Raw genomic sequence first — 26,946 nt, 5'->3', positions numbered from 1 at the left:
TGAAAAACATACCCTTAACACCCCATGCCCCCAAATTGAAAACTGGCAACATCCACAGTCTGCCACAGAGTCAATCTCAAGGTTGGCACTATATCTGTATTCAATTTCTGCTCGGGGAATATGTGTATAATAGATACTTTACAAAGTAACCTAAGTCTTTCAAAACGTAGCCAATTCAATACTGGTTTTGTACAAAATTGTGAACACTTGGCATGGTCAGGAGCTACAGCAAAACGTAGAGAAAGTAACTCTTTGGTCACTTGATAGAAATGTACTAATTTCCAGTCAATCACAAATGTTCAATTGGTACTTAACAAGCAACATGTAACTTTTTGCAATTGACTTTATATCTTTTGCATCACTAACTGTGCATTTGTCGGTAGATAGTAATAATAGTAAGTCTGCATTTTGTGGTCTGATTTCAAAAGTTTGCAGTGTGGTGGGAGCCTAGGGAATTCTCCTTCACATACATTTACTCATGTGGGGTGATCTCTTAATGATGGCAACTTGTTATTGCTGATACCACCAAACTGGATACTTTGGGTGCACTGCTGATGATTGAGCAGTGAGTGAGTTATGAAGGTTTAGTGTTTTATGCCGGTAATTAGTTGAGCCATGGTTTAACACATCTGCTCTGATCCATAAAACTGGAACCTTGCTGACAGGTTTTTAATGTTCTTTTGATTTATTGCATTAAGGTTCACACTCACAATGCATTTGTTGGTTTTTACGCAAGCAATGATTGAACTTAAAGATTCATTTTGCTGCGCTGCAGTATTTAATAGGTTTCTTCCATCGCTTACACTTGTCTTAGAACTTGGTACAGTCATTTCTGTTCTGGAAGGGAATGCTAGTTTTAAGGATTAATGAATGGGATGATGGTGCTGCCACATGTTTGCTGCCTTGCAGTCAATATGTTAAGCTCAGAGTCATCCACATGCATAGTTCTGTTAATTTGCTAAGACCATTTATCAATTTTAACACATCAGACAGAACTATGGGAAGATGAATAATATACATGTCACCAATACATACAAGTTACTATTAAATTACATAATTGGTCTCCTCTCTCTGTTCCTTAGAGTGGATGAGGAAAGGAATGTTTGAAAATTGCGACTTGTATGACCTGGCTGTCTGGTGCCTAAATCAAGATATTTTTGTGTGCATAATAGTTTTCTTATGTTCTGAACTTTCTTGTTTGATGATCATACTTATGTGATTTTTTTTTGTTTTGCCCAGCTGATGATGCGATGGACTCTTTGTTGGTATTGTCTGATGCAGCCGAAGGTGTTGCGTCTTCCAGCTTCACTGGGTTTGATCATGTGGCAACTGCACTGAGTGATGGTGAAATTAATGCTGACAGCAGATTAGTAATGAAGGATCATGGAAGTAATTCTGTTGTTTCTGGAAGTGTTAGAGCATCTGAATTTCATTTAACTGAACGATTGGATGCTTCCACTGATAATGAATTGGAAATGTATAGCACAAACACAAATTATGAAACTAGCCCAGAACAGCACATATCTTATCAACAGTACCAGCCATTTATGAACCGATATAATTCTCCCATCAGTCAGTTTTCCAGACTATGTGCTAGTGATGAGTTGCCTCAGCTTCTTCAGTCAAATTTGAACTCTTTCAGTCATGTGCCAAATCAACAGCAAACAGTAGCAGATGATAAGGTGTGTCTCAAGCACCCGCCATTTGGTTTGAATTCAAAAGACTGTGAAGAAAATCTGACCCAATGTTTTGGTTGTGAAAATAACATCTTCGAGAAAAGATCAGCAGTTCAGTTAGATTATAGTGAATTTACTTCAGAAGCTGTTGAAAAACCCAGCAGCAAGCCTTCCATTGAGCCTGGAGGTTCTTTTCCAAGCAGTATAAGCGTAAATGGTGCAGATATTTGGACAAATCAAAATGAAAGTAACAGTCTGTCAGCAGCTATTTCTATGAATATTGGCTCAAACAGTGTTGTCTCAGAGCACTCTAATCAAAAATATGACCTACATGCAGATACTGTGGACCAGCAAACTGGATTATTGCAAAGTAGTGGCTTTTCTATTAAAGAAATAGGACAATGTTCTGGAACAGGTGGAAATGAAATATCGTGGTTTGGACCAACCACATCTGCAGAAAACTGTGAATTATTTGAAGAGCCTCAAGAATGTAAAGGAACAAATGAACTAAAACCAAAAAGCAACAACCTCTCAACAAAACCATTAGCAAATAAAGGGAGTAATTCAAACAATATGCCACAAAATACAACCTGTTTTCCTTACTGGTTTGATGTAGGGCAAGACACTGGCGATGAAAATCTTCCCAAGTTAACGAACAGTGGAAAAGCAAACTATCCTCAATATTCCAATGATGTGCTCTTTACAAATGTTCCAAACACAACTTCCATCTCGTGGAATCCATGGGCTCCTGAATTCCAGCCTATGGATATGCCAAAGACTTTTGTCACCCCTGTTGCAATTAGTCCTCTAAAACCAAAACCTCGTACTGTTTCTTCGTGGAGTTCCGCAGGAGCTTTGTCTAGTCCTGATCCAGCTCATCAGACAGCAAGATTTGGTGCCAGCAACTTTCAATTAAAACCATGGTTTAATCAGCCTGTCATTCAGCAGTCACAGACTTGCGAGTATCCTTTTCCACAGCATATGAATAGAAAGACACATGGAACATCTAAAGTGCTAATTTTGATGAGGGGGCTCCCTGGATCTGGGAAAAGTACCCTAGCCAGGTATGAAATAACCATATATGTTTTCCTTTTTTGCATAATTAAGAGGTACGTTGGGGAGGGAGGGTGGGGGAGAAAATAATGAGTCTTTATATAGCACTGTATCATGTTCTCAGGTTATTCATGAAGGTGACCCTTCTCAACCTAACCTTTTGCCTGAGATATATTGTTCCTCAGGTTAAATCCCCAGCCCAGGCAAAGGGCAAGGCAAGCGCTGCCTCTCAAAGAGAGAGAAGCTTATGGTCATCTGGGACTGTGGCAACTTTACCTTTTTATCATGTTCTCGGAGCCGATTTAATCATGGAGCTTTCACTTGTGAGCGTGTCTGCTTCAAATCCTATTCCAGACACTGGAGTAATCTAGGTTAAAACTTCAGCTATCTCAGTTAATATCTTTTGATCTTTCAATTCTTACGTCTTCTGCCTTTGCCTATCATTGTTGCATTCTTTCAAGTTAGTTTCCGAAGTCCCACTGCCTTGCTGTTTCTACCTGCCCCATCTCATTCCTCTCCTCTCTTCCTTTATTGATTGTATCTCTCCTCATCTGTCAGCTCTTCTGTTATTACCTGGTTGTCCATGCTTTCTGGTGACAAAATTTGGGCATTTATTAGATTAAATTATTATTGCTAAATGTTTGAAGCAGTTAGAAGAAAGTTGAAAATAATGTTTGTTGGAGTCATTTTGATATGGTGTTATAAAAACATAGATCTTGATCCTTCTGCCGTTAATTTATAAATCTTGGTACGCAATTATTGCACTTTGCACAAGTATAAAATTGAATTTTGAACAACGATTACAGAAACCAGAAGTACATCCCAGTATACAAAGCAAAATGTTATAGATTCTGGAAATCTGAAATAAAATCAGGAAATTCTGAAAATAATCAGGTCAGGCAGCATCTGTGGAGAGAAACAGAAATTAACATTTCAAGTCTGACAGATCATCTCTCTGCAGTACTTGATATGCCTGTACATGACAGAGTGGCATCTACAATGTTATAAGACCTGTCAAAACTGTTTTTTTGTTCTTAGTGAGATTTTTGTTTAACATGCAACTTAAAAGAAAAATATAATGCTGCAAATGCATTATAAACAGTAATGCAGCCTTCTCATCAGCAGAGAAGGGTCCCCTCGAGGCATCAGGAAATGCAGCCTCTGGAAAAATTAAAGAAATAAAATCAACAGCTCCTGAAATCAAATTCTGCCTGACTGGACCTGAAAAGACAGCTACTATTCCTGCCATATGCACCCCAAACAATTTAGCTTGATTTTTGAAGATGAGAAAGATATTGACATCAACATTTGAGAACCAAAGCAGGGCTAGGAAGGATAGAGTTCTCCAACTGAACTCTCCTCAATCCATGGGAACAAAAATGAGGCTGGTAAGGAAATCAAATCATCCCTTGCATTCAAACCAGCCTTCGTAATCAAACAAGTAGGAATCTGAATATGACTTGTGAACTGCGGCATATATACTCAATAAATCACTCTCCCTCTCCAAAGTTTGAAGCAAAGCCAATACTTCTAATTTCCTTATGCTCCCACCACTCCACAAAGCAGAATTGGCATTGATAGGTATACTATTACCACCCACTTCTCTCTTCCAACCAGAAGGAGGAAAGGATAACCATTTTACTGTCTCTCTGTCCCTTTCCACACTTTTTTTTTCTGGCTTTCACCTCTCCATTCCCTGCCTTTCCCGCCCACCACCACAATATTAGTCCAACTTCTTTAACCCAGGTCACCTCCCTTCACAAAAATTGTACTTTGCATACAATAGCATAAGAACAATTGTTGCATCAAATCCTGATTATCAGTCTGTGATCTTTGTTAATATGTTGCTAGCAATAAATTGTCAACTTGAATTATTAGAGAAGGCTGATGAGAGTTTTGCAGTTGATGTGTATAAGGCGGGGTGCAGAGGGGTTTTGCTAGAATATATCAGGGATGTTATTTTTTCTTAATGGTAAATTGTGTTTTATTTGTTTTGATGAGCTAACAAAAATGGGTTCATGATGGTAGTTGGATTAATTTGATCTACAGTGAATGATGTGCTTGATTTGGCCTACGTGTAGTTCCAAAGGGCATTTGGTAGGCTTGCACCAAAGTTGAAGGGTCAGTGACAGCCTGGATACAAAGTTGGCTGAATGGTAGGAAGCAGTAATGGTGAACAGTTGTTTTACAGATTGTCGAAGGTATACAGTGAGGCTGGCCAATGGTTGATGTAAGGACCAGTTGCTGATATTATGACCAGTGGTCTTAGATCACTGCTTTTCTTAATCCTTGTTAATAACCTGGATTTGGATGCATAGGGCACAAATTCAAATTATACAGATTACGCAATATATGGAAGTATTATGTACTGTGGGAAGCATCATGATAGACTTCAGGAGGGCATGGATAGGCTGGTGAAATGTGGCAGAATCTTGGCAGATGAAATTTAATGTAGAGAAGTATGAAGTGGTTTATGTTTGTAAGAAGGGCCAAGAGAGGCAAAATGAAAGCAGGTGCAAGAACAGAGAAACCTATGAATATTGTTCACAAATTGTTGAAGGTTGAGAATTTAGCATTCTGTGCTTTATAAATAGAGATGTAAAGTATAAAAGCAAAGAAACTGAAGAAATCCTTTTATAAAAAAACCCCCATTCATCTTCAGCTACAATTCTGGACACGAAAGGATGTGAAGGCTTTACACTGTTGAAAAAATTTATGAGAATGGTTCCCAGGATGAGTGGCTTCAATTACATGGATAAATTGAAAAGCTGCTTTGTTTTCTATCGGAAAGAGAGGTGATTTAACAGAGGTGTTCATGAGGTACATCAGAACATAAGAACATAAGAAATAGGAGCAGGAGTAGGCCATCTAGCCCTTCGAGCCTGCCCCGCCATTCAATAAGATCATGGCTGATTTGTCGTGGCTCAGTTCCACATTCCCGCCCTCTCCCCATAACCCTTAATCCCCTCACTTATCAAAAACCCATCAACCCGCATCTTAAAAATATTTAGCGAGGCAGCTTCCACCACTTCAATGGGCAGAGAATTCCAGAGATTCACCACCCTTTGAGTGAAGAAGTTCCTCCTCAACTCCGTTCGAAACCGCCCCCACTTTATCTTGAGGCTGTGCCCCCTAGTCCTACTGTCCTTTCTGAGCGGGAAGAGTCTCTCCACCTCTATCTTATCCATCCCATTCATCATCTTATACGTCTCAATGAGATCTCCCCTCATTCTTCTAAACTCTAACAAGTACAAGCCTAGTTTATTCAGCCTCTCCTCGTAGCTCAACCCCCTCAACTCCGGCATCAGCCTAGTAAACCTCCTCTGCACTCCCTCCAAGGCCAAAATATCCTTGTGTAAGTGCGGCGACCAAAACTGCACACAGTACTCCAGCTGCAGCCTCACCAATGCCGTATACAGCTGCAGCAAGACCTCCCTACTTTTATATTCAATCCCCCTCGCTATGAAGGCCAGCATCCCATTAGCCTTCCTGACCACCTGCTGCACCTGCAAGCTGGGTTTTTGCGACTCATGCACAAGGACCCCGAGGTCCCTCTGCACCGTCGCCTGCTGCAGTTTTCCGCCACGTAAGTAATAGTCCTTCCTACCATTATTCCTACCAAAGTGGACCACCTCGCACTTGCCAACATTAAATTCCATTTGCCAGTTCCTGGCCCATTCCAGAGTAGATAGAGAGAAACTGTTTCTGTTGGCAAAAGGGTTGAGAATCAGAGGGTATCAATTTCAAGCGATTGAGGAAAAAACTAAAAGCGACAAGAAGTAAAGGATTTTAGCACAGTGAGTAGTTAGTATCTGGAATGCATTTCCTGAGTGTGGTTGAAGTAGTTTCACTTGTGGCTTTCAAAAGGGGATTGGATAAACATTGTGAGAGAGAAAAGTTGCAGGACTACAAGATAAAGGCAGGGATGTGGGATTATTTGAGTTTCCCTTGCAGTGAACAGGCGTGGATATGATGAACTGAATGACCATTTGTGCTGTAATCATTCTGTCATTCTACTGGAGATTTAAATGAGGTGGAATTTACAGACTGTAATTGTGTCTGTTTTTTGACGTGACACTGACCATAAGATGCAATACCGACTGACTTTTGGCTGATGGAGCTAATCACATAAAACTGTTTCACAGGAAGTGATAATTTGGCACATTGTTCTCTCTGAAAACTCCATTTTTTTAAACTTCTCCCATTTTTACCCACTTTGCCTTTTAGTCCTATTTTGAATAAGAGAAATTGGATTTAAAAACGAAGAGGCTATAACACAAAAAGAGTATGGTTGTGCATCTTGGGCTACTCACTAATCCTGGAGCTGTGCAATGCCAATTTGTGGCAACGATACCAAAAATTGAGGGGTCTGTGGTACAAGGTAATAGGGCCAGAACAACGAGGTCAGTATTCTTTCAAACAGAAAAGCTAGATGTGGAAGTGATTGATCAAGGTCCGCTAAATGTGGCTTGTTTTCTCAGCACGGGTACTAAGGAGCCAATTGCATCCACCTGTGCTAATATTTGTGTTATAACGGAAACAAGTAAAATCTATTTCCAAGTTGCAACAGAACCGTTTTCCTAATGCAAGCTATTGCATAGTTTGAGAACCTGAAATTTCACCGATAACTAATAAGTTTCCATTGGACAGAATGCTTGTTCAACAGGAGCCTAATGGGATGATTTTCAGTACAGATGAATATTTCTGTCGAAGTGGACATTACCAGTTTGCTCCTAGCTTGATTGGAGAGGCTCATCAATGGAACCAAAAAAGAGGTGAGAAATTTTGCAACATGTTCTTTGGTGGCATGATGAGCCCTGCTGCCTCACTCGCAGCACCAGGGACCGAGTTCAATTCTGGCCTCAGGTGACTGTCTGTGTGGAGTTTGCGCTTCCTCCCCGTGATTTCATGGGTTTCCTCAGGTGCTCCGGTTTCCTCCCACAGTCTGAAAGATGTGCTGGTTATATGCATTGACCATGCTATATTCTCCCTCAGTGTACTCGAACAGGCGCTGGAGTGTGGCAACTCGGGAAGTTTCACAGTAACTTCATTGCAGCGTTAATGTAAGCCTAATTGTGATGCTAATAAATAAATTTAATCTTAAAACTTACTATTAACATTATTTCAGTGTGCTGGAGGATGGAAATTCATCACAATGCTTTCTGCACAGTTAAATGAACCATCTTTAATTTCCAACAGGTTTAAATGGAAGCATGAGCTTTCAGAGCACTGTTCCTTTATCAGGTGAGTGGAGGTAGGTTCATAAACATGGCATATATAGGTAAAAACACAATTACAAGGTAATGCATTCTACGTCCATTTTGAGAAAGAGGTCACCCTGGAAACCCTGGATGAACCTGTATCTGGGGTCACTATTGCAGATGTCAGAGCAACTTTCTTGCAAGTCAACCCACGGAAAGTGACTGGCCCAGATGGGGTATCCAGACAAGCATCAGATCCTGTGCGGATCAGCTGGTGGAAATATTGTTCAACCTCTCTTGACAACAAACTGAGGTTCTTATCTGCTCCAAGAAGTTGACCATCATTCCGGTATCTTAAGAAAAACCAAGCAGCGTGCCTTAATGACTGTCAGCCGGTGGCTCTGACATCCATCATTATGAAGTGCTTTGAAAGGCTAGTCATGGTACGAATCGATGCCAGCCTCCCGGACTACGTGGATCCACTACGGTTTGCCAATCACCACCGCAGGTTCACAGCAGACACCATCTCCCTGGCGCTGCACTCAACCCTGGAACGTCTAGATAACAAGGACACCTATATCAGACTCCTGATTATTGACTACAGCTCAGCCTTCAACAACATTATTCCCGCAAAACTCATCTCCAAGCTCCAAGGCCTGGTTCCTCGGCACCTTCCTTTATGACTGAATCCTGAACTTCCTGACACACAGACCATAATCAGTAAGGATAGGCAACAACACCTCCTCCACAATCTTCCTCAACACCGGTGCCCCACAAGGCTGTGTTCTCAGCCCCCTGTGATACTCTTTATAGATCTATGACTGTGTGGTCAAATTCATCTCCAATTCAATTTTCAAGTTTGCCAATGACACCACAGTAGCGGGTTGGATCTCAGACAATGACGAGACAAGAGTACAGGAATGAGATAGCGAATCTGGTGAACTGGTGCAGCAACAATAATCTCCCCCTTCATGTCAACAAAATGAAGGAGATTGTCATTGACTTCAGGAAGTGTAAAGGACAACATGCCCCTGTCTACATCAATGGGGACGAAGTAGAAAGGATTGAGGGCTTCAAGTTTTTAGGTGTCCAGATCACCAATGACCTGTCCTAATCCCCCCATGCCGACACTGTAGTTAAGAAAGCCCGCCAACGCCCCTACTTTCTTAAAAGACAAAAGAAATTTGGCATGTCAGCTACGACTCTCACCAATGCTTACAGATGCATTCTTTTGGTTGTATCACAGCTTGTTATGGCTTCTGCTCTGTCCAATTCCACAGGGAACTACAAAAGCTTGTGAATGTAACCCAATCCATCAAGCGAACCAGCTTCCCATCCATTGATTCTGTCTACACTTCCTGCTGCCTTGGCAAAACAGCCAGCATAATTAAGGACCCCATGCACCCTAGACATTCTCTCTTCTGTCAGGAAAAAGGTACGAAAGTCTGAGGTCACACACCAACTGATTTCAAGCAGTTTCTTCCCTGCTGCTGTCAGACTTTTGAATGGACTTACCTTGCATTAAGTTGATCTTTCTCTACACCCTAGCTATGACTGTAATATTACAACCTGCACACTCTCATTTCCTTTTCTATGAACGGTATGCTTTGTGGGTATAGCGTGTAAGAAACAATACTTTTCATTATGTTAATACCTGTGACAATAATAAATCAAATCAAATCACACATTGAAATGTAAGAATGGTTGGAATGCGAGTCTTTAAAGGTACAAACAGTGTGCGTGGACAGAGGGATAATCACAGGTTAAAGAGGTGTGAATTGTCTCAAGCCAGAACAGTTAGTAGGATTTTGCAAACCCAGGCAATATGATAAGAGTTACAAGTAGTGTGGTATGAACCCAAGATCCCAACTGAGGCCACCCTCATCCATGCGGAACTTGGTTTACAGATTCTGCTCGCTGATTCTTCGTTGTGTGTCTTGAAGGCCACCTTGGAGAATGCTTACCCAAAGATCAGATGCTGAATGCCCTTGACTCCTGAAGTGTTCCCCGACTGGAAGGGAACACTTCTGCCCGGCAGTTGTTGCATGGTCCATTCATCTGTTGTCATTGTGTCTCTATGGTCTTGCCGACGTACTGTGTCTCGGGACTTCCTTTCCTGCAGCGTATGAGGTAGATAATGTTGGCCTAGTCACCTGAGTATGTACTGTATATCTGGTGGGTGGTGTTCTCACGTGTGGTGGTGGTATCCATGTCGATGATCCAGCACATCTTGCAGAGATTGCCGTGGCAGGGTTGTCTGGCATCGTGGTTGCTGTTCTCCTGAAGGCTGGGTTGTTTGCTGTGAACAATGGTCTGTGTGAGGTTGGGCACTTGTTTGAAGGCGAGCAGTGGGGTTGTGGGCATGGCCTTGGTGAGATGTTCATTGTCATTGATAACATGTTGAAGGCTCCAAAGCAGAAGTCATAGTTTCTCTGCTCTGGGGAAATACTGGCTGGGTTTGCAAAATCTTACTAATGGTTCTGCCTTGAGACAATTTACACCTCTTTAACCTGTGATTATCCCTCTCTCCACGCACACTGTTTGAACGTACAAAGACTAGCATTCCAATCATTCTTCACGTTCTGATCTGTAATTATCATGCAATTGTGTCTTTGCCTATGTACGCTGTGTTTGAACCTACCTTCATTCACCTGATGAAGGAGCAGTGCTCCAAAAGCTCATGATTCCATATAAACCTGTTGGACTTTAACCTGTTACTGTGAGACTTCTTATTGTGCCCACCCCAGTCCAATGCTGGCATCTCCACATCATCTTTAACTTGTCATCCTAGTAATTTCAAAAACTACTTGAATATTATGCTCTCATTGTACAATTCTTATTCAAAAATGGGCAAGTATAGGAACATCTTCAATATGCTGTGTGTCATCTTTCAGTTTTTAAGGTATGTGAGAGTTAGCTTGAATGGCGTCTGATTTGTGTTTAGTCAGTAAAACAAACTGAAGTTGAAGGCCAGTAATAGTATTATGTTATTTTGCAGTGCAATCTTGACAAATTATTTTCTCACTTTGGAACAGGAGTTGACCATTTATCCCAGTGTTTTTCATATCTTTATTTCAGTAACCCACTTAACAAATGGCCATCCCTTGCGACCCATGTCACATGGGATGTGTAACGAAATACGATCTTTGTACTAACATTAAACAGTGTATTAAAGGCAAAGGGTCTGTATCACATCTTTTTTTCAATTTATTTGTGCCATGTGTGGGCCCAAAAGTGTCAGTATTTGCAAACTCCTCTTGTCAACAATACTTTGAAAACAAATGTCTAAAATCGGACAATACATTTACTGTGCATCAGCCGTCCACAGAAAATTGAGTGTTCTTTATTTGTGACAGATTTCTCATTTAAGATGCACCTTTGAATGCAGAATTCATCAGATCAACATATTGTTTTTAGTTGGAAACTTAATAGGGCAGTTGTCAATTATCTCTGTTACCATCCAATCAATAAACCCCACTGATAAATGGGGTACATCACATCAGTAATTAGATTTTGCTGCATCCATTGAAGTTATTTATCCCATGGTTGTGTTAATTATCTTTTCTCAAGTACAGCCATGTTTTACAAACAATAAAACGTCTCAATGGTTTACTTGTTTTTCAGGCGTTACCTCATTTTGAAATTGATTCAACAGCAAAATACTTTTGTGCGCACAGGAAAAATAATGAGTTGGACTGTGAGATAATGATTATACCTGTCAAACTCTGAAGTTATAACCTATGTTCACAGAGGGAAATTCAAGACTCAGCGAGAGAGTCCACTGACCAGGCAAACTGCAGTATTGCTGCTACAGTTACAATCTAAATGGGATTTACTATACATTTAAAAATACACCTCCCTCCTAATTTTTACTTTCTTTAATAAGATGCACGTAACTTGAACTAAATCAGGCAATACTAAGCTTTTCCTCCACATTAAAAGTCCTTATCCTGACTACGTCATTGTTGAAAAGCCCTCAATATCATATCGCGTTTGACAAAATGTGCACTATAAACAGAACATCCCACATTTTTTTAACAACAAGATCACAGAAAATCCTCTGGTTGTGTTTAAAACAGGGTCAGTTTATAGGGGAGCAAGAATTTGTCCGACAACCCATTTTCAACGTCCTATAACTCACTGCAGGTTGCAACCCCCACTTTGAAAAGACTTTATTTATCCCCTTGAATCTGGTCTACCATTCGTTGAGATCATAATGATCTGCAAAGTAACTCCATACACCAGCCTTTACCTCGTCTTTATTTGATATCTTTGGTTCACATAAGTCTATCACATTTGCTGTTTTAAAATTAACAACTGATCTAGCTTCAATTGCTATTTGCAGAACGGAGTTCCAAATTTCTGGCATAGTGGTTAGCACTGCTGTCTCTCAGCACCAGGGACTGGGGTTTGACTCCTGGCCTGCGTCATCTGTGTGAAGTTTGAGCATTCTCCCTGTGTCTGTTTTTGAGGAGAGATTAAATAGACTGGGCCTGTACTCGTTGGAGTTTAGAAGGCTTGAGGGGGGATCTTATAGAGACTTACAAGATAATGAAGGGGCTAGATAGGGTAGAGGTAGAGAGATTCTTTTCGCTTAGAAAGGAAAACAGAACTAGAGGGCACAGCCTGAAAATAAGGCGGGGGGTGGGGGGGGGGCAGTTTAGAACGGAGTTGAGGAGGAACTTCTTCACGCAAAGGGTGGTGAATCTCTGGAATTCTCTGCCCATTGAAGTGGTGGACGCTACCTCATTGAATATATTTAAGTCACAGGTAGATAGATTTCTGATAGACAAGGGATTTAAGGGTTATGGGGAGAAAGCGGGAAAGTGGAACTGATCCACTGCAGATCAGCCATGATCTTATTGAATGGCGGGGCAGGCTTGAAGGGCTAGATGGCCTACTCCTGATCCTATTTCTTATGTTCTTATATCTGCATGGGTTTCTTCCGAGTGCTCTGGTTTCTTCCCACGGTCCAAAAGACGTGCTGGTTAGGTGCATTGGCCACGCTAAATTCTCCCTCAGTGTACCTGAGCAGGCGCCAGAGTGTGGTGACTAGGGGATTTTCACAGTAATTTCGTTACAGTTTTAATGTAAGCCCACTTGTGACTAATAAATAAACTTTTTCCCCCAGCCATTGGAAACAATTCCTTCCAGTGAACCCTTCCTTAGCTTGTCATTCAATCTAATCAACCCTTTACCTTTTAAATTCCAGGGATTACAATCCTGGCTGGTTAATCACTCCTCAAGATTAGCCCTTGAAATCTAGATATCATGCAAGTGTATCTACTGCTGAACTTATCATTGCAAATATCTCCTTCCTAAGGTGTGCAGCGAATACTGCTCTCAGATTTCCAGGTGTGATCTAACTCGGGCAGGCACAGATGAACCATGACTTCTATCTCCTTGTATTTCTATATTCTCTAGATATAAAGGCCTATATTTCATTAGCTTTTTTATAATTTTATGTCCAATTTCATGTCATTTTAATCTGTTTAGCTGGAACTCCCAAGTCTCTGGGCCTCCCTTGTTTCTAGATTTTCATCATTTAGAAAACACCCTGCTATATCTTTTTAAGTCCTCATTATTGCCTTCATTGAAATCCAGTTGCCCAATTTCTCCCAATCACTAAACCTACCCTTTTGTTTGTGATTTTGTGCGTCCATCCACACTTTGCAATATGGCTTGCCCTTGCATCAGTGGCAGATTTGGATTGGTGAGGCCGCAGCTGGAGTACTGTGTGCAGTTTTGGGCGCCGTACTTACGCAAGGATATTTTGGTCTTGGAGGGAGTGCAGGGGAGGTTTACTAGGCTGATGCCGGAGTTGAGGGGGTTGAGCTATGAGGAGAGGCTGAATAAACTAGGCTTGTACTCGTTAGAGTTTAGAAGAATGAGGGGTGATCTCATTGAGACGTAACAGATGATGAATGGGATGGATAGGATAGAGGTGGAGAGACTCTTCCTGCTCAGAAAGGACAGTAGGACTAGGGGGCACAGCCTCAAGATAAAGGGGGGGCGGTTTAGAACGGAGTTGAGGAAGAACTTCTTCACTCAAAGGGTGGTGAATCTCTGGAATTCTCTGCCCGTTGAAGTGGTGGAGGCTACCTCGCTAAATATTTTTAAGAAGAGGGTTGATGGGTTTTTGATAAGAGAGGGGATTACGGGTTATGGGGAGAGGGTGGGAATGTGGAACTGAGCAGCGACAGATCAGCCATGATCTTATTGAATGGCGGGGCAGACTCGAAGGGCCAGATGGCCTACTCCTGCTCCTATTTCTTATGTTACATGATTTTCCATTCCTTCACCAAAGTCATTCATGAATACAGTGAGTGGTTGTTGCTCCAATATAGATCTTTGCAGGATACCTTCTGCCAATTAGACTATCTCCCCACTATCTCTCCTTTGTTTCCTTCTATTCAGCCAGTTTCCTAACCAGGTCAATAATCTGTCTTCAATTCTATGACTTTGAACTTTAACCAATAGTCTCTTCTGAGGAACTTTATCAAACATCTTCTGGAATAACATTCATGGACATTCCACTTCAAACAATACAGTCACTTCACCCACCTATACAAGTCTGTACTAGTTTTCGTTATCACCTGAAAATTTTCAACTTGTTCAGTCACTTAAGTATAAGCTTCAGAAATTTCCTGACAGCAGATGTTAGGCTAAATGTTCTATAATTTGCTGGTTTCCCTTTGTCACCTTTCTTAACTGACAGAGTAAATATGCAATTTTTCAAGCTAGGAACAATTACCAAATCGTGATTGAATTTATTTTTCAAACAGTCTGACCCAAAGGATTTGTCACTGTTAAGTGCCATTACTTTCATCATTACTGTTGAACTCTTGTCCCTGATTGGCTATAGTCTCCTTCAGATGCCAGGCATGTTCACTGCTTCCTCTATTGTAGACACTTGACACCAAGTATGTTAGCTATTTCGTAATCTTCATTGACAACATCACTATTGGCAGCTTTCAAGGGACCCACATTATTTGTGACCATCCTCTTTTTTTCCTAATGTAGTAGTGAAAGGTGTTTGTGTTGATTTTGATATCCATTGGAAGTAAGCCTGAGAATCTTCAACTCGCAATCCAGTTCAATATCTTTGAGCCAGAGAGATGTGAGTAGGAGGTATCCACTGCAAATATGTTTGCTCTTGACAGTCTCATAGTCCACAAACTCTTATGTACCACAGTCCAGGCGTAAAACGTGCTCTGCCATATCCTGATCTAAATTATTTGTATCTAGTTTTTTTCATGTAAAAACATATTTAATGCCCTTTAGGTCCCAAAAGTACAAATGACCTGTTCACAAAAATGGCAGCTTTCACCTCATTCACAAATTAACCATGTGCCATTTTACCAGAACAACAAAGGAGAAAATTCTAGGCTTCAAAATGACTCATATTGACTTTGCAATGTTGGTTGCATCTTTTCAGGACTAGAGCTGTTTTCACTATGCTCATTCTAAGGTCTTCTAGCATGATAATGCTATTTCCCCTGATAACTGCCATGCCCTCAGTGCCATCTCAACAGATTCATCCACAACAAAGCCATGCTGAATTCCTTGCACATGTCTTCCTCCATTCAGTTTTAGTGACAGCTTCTTGTCCATGAACATCTTGGGGTCAGGCTTTGCTCATTTTTGTGGGTGGGACAGCTGGGCAACTTTGCTTTTTTTTTCCCTTCTGCCTCTGGAACTTTAACTTGTTACAGACAATAAACTATTTTTCTTTTGCTACATGTTAATTTGAACTAAGTGGGCAAAAATTTAAAATCTTATTGCCTCAAGTTTCTATTACAAGTATTGGCTGTGATTGAAGAAAAAGCAGCAGCTCTTGCCCTTCTGCACCAAATTCCCACTTGTACCAAATAATTTCCAACTTTAGCACCCTCTTAATATTGCATTCTTTTCACAACCACTCGACAGCGGAGATACTGTTTTCTTATATAGATTTGAATCACACTCCAGTTGCAACTGCTAACTCAGCTTCCTGTTCACAGTAGTTAGCACAGAGAGCTGACTACAGTTAACTATCACTCTTACCATAACCTCAACTTGTTCAAAAAATGTTATTCACTGAAAGGGAAAAATTTGGCAGTAAGATGGATTTACCCAATATTTGATCTCCTTCGAGATCTAGTTTTAAATCCTGGCTGGACTATTAATTGAAAATATCTCGTGTTCATGAATGCTGTTTGTGTAAGAAACTCTAAAAAATTGAAGCTAAGTGCAAACTCTTGACAGAAATTGGTAGTAATTGCCATTGTCACTCCTTGAACTCCTCCAGCTTTCTAGCCCCCATTCTTTCCTTATTTGCTGACCAGAAACTCCTGTTAGTACACAGATGCCAGTTGAGACCATGTTTGGGGTTGCTTGTAATGCTTCACATGGTTTATTTGCCTATCATCGTTGTCTATCTGAATTGATATGTGACAAATTAGCACTAGGGTGCAGTCTAGCAGAAGCTGTGTAATTGTACTTGAGTTGTTTCAACAAACGATAGAAGAGAAAACGGATAAAATTGATGGCTGGTGTAGCAAGTGAGAAAACATTGGCACTGTTAACATTGTTCTGAGTTTCGGATTAAGGGATTCAGATAAATTTACATCAGTTGATAACCTTGAAAGTGTGATCAAGACATTGAATGTGAAAATTGGGAAAAAATATTCTTTTCCATATTGCTAGACCAAAAATTATCTTACGCATAACTGTAATAGACCCTCTGCCAAGTAACACTTTGTATAGATCAGAATTACCAAACTTACATTCTGAAAATATCAAACATTCAGTGCCAGTGGAAAATCAGTACAAGAGGGATTAGAAAATAAACATTATTTTCTCCACAAAACTGGTGCCCTTTTTAATTTAAAAATTTACGTATTCCTAAGTTTAATTTTTTAAATATTTGTAAAATCTTTTCATCAAATGTTTACTGATTGAAAATAAATGTGAGCCGATAAGCCAAGTTATAGAATCATAGAATCTGCAGAACGAGGCCATTCGGCCCACTCAGTCTGGACCGACCACAATCCCACCCAGGCCCAACCCCCATAATCCCATGTATTTACTCTAGCTAGTCCCCCTGACACTAAGGGAAAATTTAGCATCACCAATCCACCTAGCCTGCACATCTTTGGACTGTTGGGGGAAACCAGACCACCCAGAGGAAACCCAAGCAGACATGGGGAGAATGTGTGAACTCCGCACAGACAGTGACCCAAGCCAGGGAAACGAAGCCGGGTGCCTGGTCCTGTGAGACAGCAGTGCTAGCCACCGTGCCGCCCCGTTATTGACTGTTGCAACTTACAACTTGAGTCTCAATTTATATGCAGATTGTTGTCATCATTAATTGTAAACTTTTCTGTGTAAAATTCAATTCTGATATTTTCTTTCAGCCAAACAAGCAATGGCAGAAGGTTACTCTCCGATTATAATAGATAACACGAATACACAGGCCTGGGAGATGAAGCCTTATGTAATTATGGTTAGTGAAAGCTATTTGAAAATGTCTTGTTTAGATTCTGTAAAAATGCAATATCTTATAAAGAATGTCAACTTTTTTGAAAAATGAAATGCAACTTCATCTTTTGTCACTTAAATTATTTCCAGACCACCTGGTATTAATAAATATTAAACAATTCCTTGGAAGTTGAGTTAACTTTAGAGTACTTGACTTTTTGATTCTCTGATGCTGTTCAATGCATTGTTCTTTGAAGCGGGAGTAGCTGTTTTCTGGCACAAGAAGTACCCTGTGTTTGATGAATTTGTGACAAAACTGCTCCAGTTTGACAAATGCACAGCTAAATTTCATTGTTATTTTTCTCATCACATCTGCGATCAGAGTTGGAAATACTTCCTGTAATAACCACATGCTTACTGGTCAAGAAGGTGAGCAAGAACATGTGGGGTATGGCAAAGCTCATTGCAATATGATGAAACTAAATACCAAAGTTTTTAACAAAATTATTTTACACTTGCATTTACTCACCTATCACTCAACATTATAGGTGAATATCTAACTGTTCCAATGAAATTTGGTCTGCTCCCATAGTTATCAAACCTTTGATTTATTCCTGAAATGCGAGTTACTTTTATATGTTCTATCAGTCAAAGCTAAAATATTCCGCTGTATGTTTGATAAGAGCTTCTATCTCCAGCCATGAGAATCCTTTAGACCTCCCAATAATACTGGAGGAATGTATTATTGTGTTTGAATCAAACAACAAAAAAAAGAGTTTGTGCAATTGGTACAAACATACAACAATCTAATTTATGGAAGTCTTTTCTGTTGTTATGTATATGTTTACAATAATTAAAAAGTTATCTTATTAAAAAAAATGCTTGGGTCTTAGCTGTGACGTTTTTAATGGGAGGAGTGTTGCTACTTCTTGGATCACGTGGGAAGAGGACTGCTGGATTCTCATATTGGACACGCACTCTCACATTGACACAGAGACTTGCATCTCTCACACACTTGAACACACACTTTTGTCTCTCACGCATACTCTTATCTTACCCTCACATGCTCTCATCTCTCACAGGTGCCCTCATTTTCTCACATGCGCTCTCAGTCTCGTCTCTAGCAGGCTCTCAGCCTTGCCTTCTCTCGTCTCCCTCTTGCGCGCTCGCTCGGTCTGGCCTCTCCCTTGCGCGCTCGCTCGGTCTGGCCTCTCCCTTGCGCGCTCGCTCGGTCTGGCCTCTCCCTTGCGCGCTCGCTCGGTCTGGCCTCTCCCTTGCGCGCTCGCTCGGTCTGGCCTCTCCCTTGCGCGCTCGCTCGGTCTGGCCTCTCCCTTGCGCGCTCGCTCGGTCTGGCCTCTCCCTTGCGCGCTCGCTCGGTCTGGCCTCTCCCTTGCGCGCTCGCTCGGTCTGGCCTCTCCCTTGCGCGCTCGCTCGGTCTGGCCTCTCCCTTGCGCGCTCGCTCGGTCTGGCCTCTCCCTTGCGCGCTCGCTCGGTCTGGCCTCTCCCTTGCGCGCTCGCTCGGTCTCACCATTGTATGGCATTTGCACATTCTCCCAGTATCTGCGTGGGTTTCCTCCAGGTACTCCAGTTTCCTTCCATTGCCCAAAGATGTGGTGGTTAAGTGGATTGGCCGTGCTAAATTGCCCCTTAGTGTCATGGGGAGTAGCAGAGTAAGTATGCTTGGGTAGGATTGTTGGCCTCCTGCTATGGGAATCATAAGGATTCTATGATTCAACAGTGTGTGGGCCAAATTGGCTAACATGTTAGCTGGATTCTGACATGATTGTTGCAAACTTAAGGGATTTAAAATAAATACATTTTAATGACGTTAGTTGATAAGAATCAGAGAGGGATTAAGCAAATTGTCTTAACGTTGGAGACATTTTGCTCACTCTTGTCAAATGTTAAAAATTGCACTGAAAGATGCAGATTTAGTTGATGAAGAATGTACAAGACTAATGAATAGAAGAGATCAGTGAGAAGTGTGAATCAGTAAATAAAAAGTATTGAAGGATGTGACCACATCTTACTGTAAGTTACTTAACATCTGTCATAGGAAAAAAGGTTGTAGCAGGGCACTTGGATAAATTCAAGGTAATCAGGCAGAGTCTACCTGGTTTTGTGAAAGGGAAATCATGTTAAACCAATTTTTTGAAGTTCTTTGAGGAAATTACGTTCTGTGGATAAGGGGAAACTGGTGGATGTGTTGTACTTGGATTTCAAATAAGCATTTTATGAGGTGCCGTTTCAAGGTTATCGTGGAAAGTAAAAGCTTATAGCTTGGGAGAACATAGTGACAGGGACAGAAGGCTGGCAAGCTAACAAAGGAAACAGTGTCGGTATAAATGAGTCATTTTCTGGTTGGCAAGATGTAATGGGTAGTCTGCTTCAGAGATCAATCAGCCCTGGGTCTCAACTTCTTACAATTTATACAAATAATTTAGAGAAAGGAACAGATGGTTTGGTTGCTAAATTTGCTAATGATACAAAGGTAGGTTGCAAAGTAAGCTTTGAAGAGGACAGATGGAGGCTACAGTGGATATAGATGGTGTTAAGTGAGTGGGCAAAGATCTGGCATATGGAGTATATTGTGGAAAATTATCCATTTGGCAGGAAGGATAAAAAAGAAATACATTATCCAAATACTGAGCGAGTGCCCAGCATTGAAATGCAGAGGGATCTGGGATCCTAGTGCATGAATTGCAAAAGGTTAGCATGCAGGTACAGCAAGTTATTAGGAAAGCTAATAGAATGTTATTGTTTATTGCGAGGAGAATTGAATATAAAATTTGAGAAATTATGTTGGTGAGGAGGAAGTCCAGGAGGGAGTGGAGGGGGAGGCTGAAGAGGAGTTGGGAGGATGGAGGCCAGGCAGGCTGAGGATGCACATGGGCAGGAGGACTGAGGATGCTCTCATTGCTTCCATTTCACAGAATCTGACCATCATATTAGAACTATAGAATTCCTTCAGTGCAGGAGGAGGCCATTCAGTCTTTTGAACCTGCAATGGCTCTCCGAAAGAGCGTCCTGTGACCCCACACCTTTACCATGTCTAATCCCTGTAACCTACACATCTTTGTACTATGGAAAGAAATTGGTGCACCAGGACGAAACCCACAAGACACAGGGACACGACCCCTCTGTGATCATGGGAGGCAGTCTACTCACCAGGGTACTGGGCTTGGGGAATCCTTGTGCCTGCTTAGCTGTCAGTGCAGCAGGGTGATGAAGACTTGCAGTGAGGAAATCTCTTTGATGCTCCTCAGCTTTTGCTTATGTATGACTCCTGTCTGTCTGCTGTCAGCATGCTGATTCACCCGCTGATGCGCAAGTGAGGTTTGGGCCTGCGTCCCTTTGTCCCATAGCATTAAAGCTGAATTAGGGATGAAGGTCTCAGGTTCACTGATTTTGACACTCCTCCATTCGGCTTCGCAGTTGCCGGAATGTCACTGACAGTCCTTCCTAGTATTCCCAGCTCTGCCTTTGCACTTCAAGCAGCTGAAGGACAAAAGTGTCTAGAGGCATGGCATTTGACTGGAGCACGGCTGAGTCCTGAGATGCAGCAAAGCTCTGACTGTCTGATCTCTTGGACATGCCTGTTTCCTTTTATGTGCATCAGAAGCAGCATGGTTTTCACCAGATAGTTACTCAGAAGCCTGCCTGCTAAGTTTGACACCAAGATGTCTGTGATGGTAGATGGTGTGGATGAAAACTGTGAACCCTCATCCATGTCCTCCTTGGAGATCTGACAAGGGTGAGTGGTAGACCACTGCTGGTTGATGGGTGAGGCTCATTGGTTGATGTTCCTGCAAGGCAAGGGACATACGTGGTTTTCATATATGGCCTGGTCTAGGATTTGGACAACAAATAACTCACTTGAGACTGGTCATCTGGATGAAGTTGCAGAGGTTCCTCACTTTTTTCTCAGACGCCAACTTCATTATCTGTGCAAGCCTGCTCCTGTTCCTCCCCTGTGAGTTCCATGCTGTTCTCCTTGAATGGAGTCAGGATTCTCAGTTTGTGCATGCAATGGCCATCATCTGTCTGTGCAGCTGTGGGCAGTCTTCTCCTGCAGGGACACAAAAGGAGCTAAATGCCTAGCAGATCAGAGCTGAGGTCCACCGGCATATATGGGCTTAAGCAGGGAGGGTTCGGAGAACATGCTGTGTGGGGGGTTTGAGGATGATGCTGCGAAGTTGGGTACTGGGAACCTGTGAGGTGGAGGCATGTGGGTTACAGGTGAAATTCTGGGGAGGGTGACAAAGGTGGAGTGCTAAGGGGACAGAGGGGGCACTTATCCTTGCAAATCATGGTAGGTCATTCACCGTCTTCCTACATTGAATCCTCACTGATCATCATCTCTCAGATGGAATTGGTGACTTTGCTAAAGGGCTTCCTGCCAACCTGTGGGTAAATTGTGGCCTGTCTCTCCTCCACGGCATCCAGCAATGGCTGAGGGCCCCCTCTGAAACTCTGTGAGCTGTTCTCCTCGCTGCTATCCTCTTGGTTTGAATGTGACCAAGTGCTGCTGAGATGCATAAATGCATTGATTGTAGTGCTACGGCATGTTATTCCTCTCGTGCAGAAAAAAAACATTTCAAGGTGGCTAAAGAATGCAAATGTGTTGCTGGGGAATCACACTGATCTTCTCATTGGAAGTATCACTTTGTCATTTTTTGGGAAAATTCCACCTATCACCTTTCAAAAGGCCCAGATTTTCCCCTCATTCGAGAAGGAACAGCCCTTTCTATCCATCTCACACACAATTCACCACAGAATTCCATGTGTTTATCTACTAAATCAATATCTGTGTCATGCTAGTGCCCTAAATAGGGGATTTCTGATATCTGACAGGAGGGCATGTAACAGCAATGCTCTTCAAACAATGGGATTGAAGAATTCTTAAGGAGCAGAGTCTAAACCAAGTCATAAAAAGCAGGAAATGTAAATTCCATTTATGTTAGCAAGAGAAAGGTAGAGTGCAGATAGTAATTAGGGAGAAAGTGAGAAGTTATGGATGGAAAAACATTTGTGATACTTTAAAAGAGACTCCAACCTTAATTTTCTTCTAGGGAACTGAGAGTATGCATTTATAATGCTAATTGTTAAGGCCGTAGAGATAGTTGAGCATTAATTATCCCTTATTATACATTAAAAACTTAATCTGGAATGCACTGACCTTAACTTTTTGTAGTGTCCTCAGTGGAGCTGGTGGGTAATATACCCATGTTCATGCCATTACTGATTTCTGTGCAGTGTCTATAGCTGAGGACTGCAACAATACTCCCTATGGTGAAACAGTGTATCTCTGGAAGCAACATCTGGATTTTCACTTTTAATTGCACATGTTGGATACCAGAAGTTGCTGTCAGATTTACTCTTATATTAACAGTGACTGCAAATAACCTTCCTATTACTATTGCAGCAAAATCCAACCATGAAGAACTTAAGGTGAGATAATGTTCAGAGTATTTGTGGAACATAAGTCAGTCTTTGCACGTTATTTTTAAAATCTACATCTTGTGATAAACATGGTTGAATCTCTTAATTAAATTCTTTAACAGGAAATATTATGAAGGCCTGCAAGTTATAGGGATATTGATGCTAGTAAATCTTTTTCAGGCAAGATAGGGGGAAAAATGTCCCTTTGTAAATGGGATTGATAGTTGGTGTGGTGCAGGGGATGTACGTGTTAACGTAATCATTCATAGTCTTTGGGTGAAACAAGTTCTATGTAGCCCTTTCTAACTCTAGACTTTGTGTATTCCGGTTATGAAGATAGTACTACGGACTGATGACATCACATCTTACAGACATCAATTAGGTTCTATTTATAATCATTTATGTTTTAACTTTTGTGATATAAATTAAGTGATTATGTGTGATATAAACAGCAAAAGGGCCTGAGTAATGTTATTTATGTTTCACTTGTGAGCGGATCTTATCCATCATTAACCACTTGTTAACCATGTGTGTATGATATCATCCGTGGTCGCAGTGAGTTGCTGGATTTTTTTTATGCCATGCAACACACAGTATATTATCACAGCCACTGGACTAATGCAATGCTTTATCGAGAAGGTTAGTTCAGTTTATATTACATGGTAGTCTGAATTTTTTAACCAATAGAGTGATTTCTGATTCTGATTATTCTGTGAAATGACCTTGATTATACATATAATTTTTTCAGCTTTTTTATAACCTCTAATCTTTCATAAAGCTTGGAAAGGAAAATGGTTGGCAATTTATAGCAAAGTGGAGATAGTTAAGTGATGATTAATAGCACTGCTAGACATCAGTAGAAGTTGGGAGAATCTGGTCATAAAAGTATAGCTGTACTCTGAAGGGATACCAAGGATTTGATAACCCTAGAGAGCGGAATATGAAAATTGACACTGCAGATCTAAAAGTAGTAAGAAGTGTGACAACACCAAGTTTAAGTCCAGCTGATTTATTTGATAGTAAACTCACAAGCTGTCGGGGTTTCTCCCTTCGTTACGTGAATGGAGAGTTCTGGCCTGAGGCCTGACGAAGGGAGAAACCCTGAAAGTTTGTGAGTTTACTATCAAATAAATCGGTTGGACTTAAACCTGGTGTTGTCAGACTTCTTACTGTGTTTAGCCCAGTCCAACGCTGGCATCTCCACATCAGGATCTAAAAGTAGACAGACAGGAAGTTTGGTGGGAGTGAGCTAAATCCCAGGGTTTGGTATGTCAGTGTGGAGTGAAGGGAATCTCTGGAATTTTTAAGCTATTTGTATACGGTACCAAGATTCAAGGTTTGTGTGGGAAAAAATGCATTCTTAATTAGCATTGATTATTTAGTACATTTTTTTAAAGTTTCTTCTTGGGCAAGCGTAGTCATTGCTGGCAAGGCTGCATTTTACACCTATTCCTAATTATTGTGCACAGGTGTCCTTGGATATTCACCTTGAACTGCTGAAATCTTTGTAGTGATGATGCCCTTTTACGTTTTTAAATCAAAGGAACTTTATAAGAACAATAACATACAGCCAAATCAGGGTGATGTGTGACTTGGTTGTGGTTTCCCTTGTGACATCGATGCTGTGAGCTTTTTGCATGATGGGACACTTTGGATTAAAAACAACTATGAATGTATCCCTGTGAGAGGAATTCCTAAAGTTGGAGGCAGAGTTATGCAACATTTTACCCTTAAACTTTATTCTTAACTGGAGAGTGAAATAGGAAACTCTAAGTGTTGTAATATTTTTCTTGTTACAAAAAATTTGGATTGAGGAAAGATCTGTCAGGCACAACATTTTATGATTAGGGCACGTCACAGGAAAATAGGAAACTTAGGAAATTCTATATTAAGAGTAATAGGATTATGGAACAGATTGCCAGTCACAAGCTGTGGCAGTATTTTAAAAAAATGCTGGATGTGTTCCTATTAGAAAATAAAATGTAAGACACTTTGTTCCAAAATCACAGTAAGGAAACTGATGAATGAATTTGAAGCAAGACAGACAGAGTTGAAATTGGATAGAACTTTTCATAACCTCAAGGTGTTCAAAGTCCACATTTATGATGGACTTCTTTCATTATAAGGATGCTACTAAACACAAGTTGTTGGCCAATGAAAATATGAGTGCTCACTTCTTGAGAGAACTTTCACAGAAATAGCAAAGAATTCTATCATTGAGAAAAATGAGGCTGATTGTAAAATGGGCACCCAGTGCACTTTCAAAATATCATGTGCCTGCTCTCCACAATATTGAAGATAGAGATACTATCTGTGATTCTTCAGATACTAAGCAGCCCATGCAGCAAGATATGGGTAACATTCAGGCTTGGGTGGTTAAGTGACAAGTAACAGTCATGCTGCACAAGTACAGGACAATGACCATCTCCAACAAGAGAGAATCTGGCTATGGCCCCTTATCATTCAATGGCATTACCATTGCTGAATCCCCCACTATCAGCACCCTGGGGTTACCGTTGACCGAAAACTGAACTGGACTAGCCATACTAATGCTGTAGCTCCAAGAGCAGGTCAGAAACTAGAAATTCTGCAACGAGTGACACATCTCCTGAGTCACAAATGCCTATCCATTATCTACAAGGTACAGGCAGGAATTTGATAGAGTGCTCCCCATTTGCCATCCAGGATGAAGTAGTCCATTTGGCACCCCATCCATCACCTTAAACATTCATTCCCTATCCTGCCCCATCACCAGTGCACAGTGGCAGCTGTGTGTACCATCTACAAGATGTACTGCAGCAACTCACTAAGGCTCCATTGATGGCACTTTTCAAAATGGCAACCTTTACAGATCGTTATTTTTCTTATAATGCTAAGTAACATGAGCAGCCAAGCTGCTGCTATCTTTGTAAACATTGGTTTCTATGAATTTTCAACATAAATTTATAAAGAATGAAGTGTAGTATTTGTTTGCCTATACATAGTGATTTTGCTCTCGACCAAAAATGTTACTAAATGTACATGGCAACTGGTTCTTAAATTTTTTTGGGAAAGTTTTGTGAATCAAATTAAGCAAAGGAAAATAAAATATATAAATAAAGGAACAAATAATCAAAGTAGGTTATCTATGATTTTCATGGTTGTCGGAACTTATAAAGGAAGAAATTGAAACGTAGAGACTGAAGTGGGCAATTTGACTCTATCTGTTCCACTCTTCAATAAGAACATGCTTGATCTGTGTCCTAAATCCATGATTTTCCCCTGTATCCCTAATTAATAACTGATCTAGCATCAATTGCTATTTGCAGAAGAGAATTCAAACTTCTGGCACCCCACATTTCTAGAAATGTTTCCTAATTTCACTTTTGAAATTTCACTTTTTATCTGTTCCTGGCAGGGGTAGCCTTAAGGGAAAGTTCGTTGAATGTATCAGAGGTTGTGTTTTTTTTGGAGTCATATGTTGTGGAATCAACCAGGGAGCAGGCTATTCTAGATTTGGTACTATTAAATGAGGTGGGGCGAAAATAGTCTCATAGTTATGGATCCTCTAGGGAAGAATGATAATAGCATGCTAGTATTTCAAAGTCAGCACGAGGATAGAAACTGGAGTTCGTGCTAGCATTGTAGTAAGCAAAGGAAATTACATACACATGAGGACAGATTTGGCCCCCTAGTGGACTGGACAGGAAGACTTAAAGGTAGGACAATGGTATTTTTTCAAGAAGGCATTCAAATCCCCCCAATTATGTTCCACAGAGGAGGAAAGTTGGTAAGAGGGGGAAAGACTTCAAGCAAAGAAGGAAGTTAAGGTTAACGTAAAGACAAAAACTAAGGCATATATAGCAAAAAGGCCAGTGGTACACTGGAAGATTGGGAAGCTTTTAAAGATCAACAGATGTTCACTAAAAAAAGTAATAAAAGGAGCAAAGGTAGATTATAAAAACAGATAGCAAAAGCTTCTATAAGTATATAAAAAGAAAGAGATTGCTAAAGTGAATGTTGGTCCTTTGGAAGATGAGGCTGGGAAGTTAGTAGTGGGATACACATAAATTGCTGAGACATTAAAACAATATTTTGCCTCAGTTTTCACAATGCAGGACATGAGTACCACC

The 26,946-nt window shown here is 40.9% G+C and overlaps 1 protein-coding gene across 2 annotated transcripts in view; it reads left to right on the top strand.

Annotated features, from left to right (window-relative positions):
* n4bp2 (NEDD4 binding protein 2) overlaps positions 1–26,946 on the top strand; it is a 78,957-nt gene that overhangs the window by 13,847 nt on the left and 38,164 nt on the right. For both annotated transcript variants that reach the window (XM_080188540.1, XM_080188549.1), the window contains exons 2-4: positions 1,240–2,740; positions 7,380–7,504; positions 17,329–17,417. In XM_080188540.1, coding sequence (XP_080044666.1) covers positions 1,240–2,740; positions 7,380–7,504; positions 17,329–17,417 — 1,715 coding nt within the window. The remainder of the gene's footprint in view (positions 1–1,239; positions 2,741–7,379; positions 7,505–17,328; positions 17,418–26,946) is intronic.

The sequence above is a fragment of the Carcharhinus amblyrhynchos genome, chromosome 1 (genome assembly GCF_965287045.1).
Source record: "Carcharhinus amblyrhynchos chromosome 1, sCarAmb.v2.hapA, whole genome shotgun sequence".
NCBI lineage: Eukaryota > Metazoa > Chordata > Chondrichthyes > Carcharhiniformes > Carcharhinidae > Carcharhinus > Carcharhinus amblyrhynchos.
Note: the sequence above shows the minus strand (reverse complement) of the source record. Positions and strands in the feature narration are given on the sequence as shown.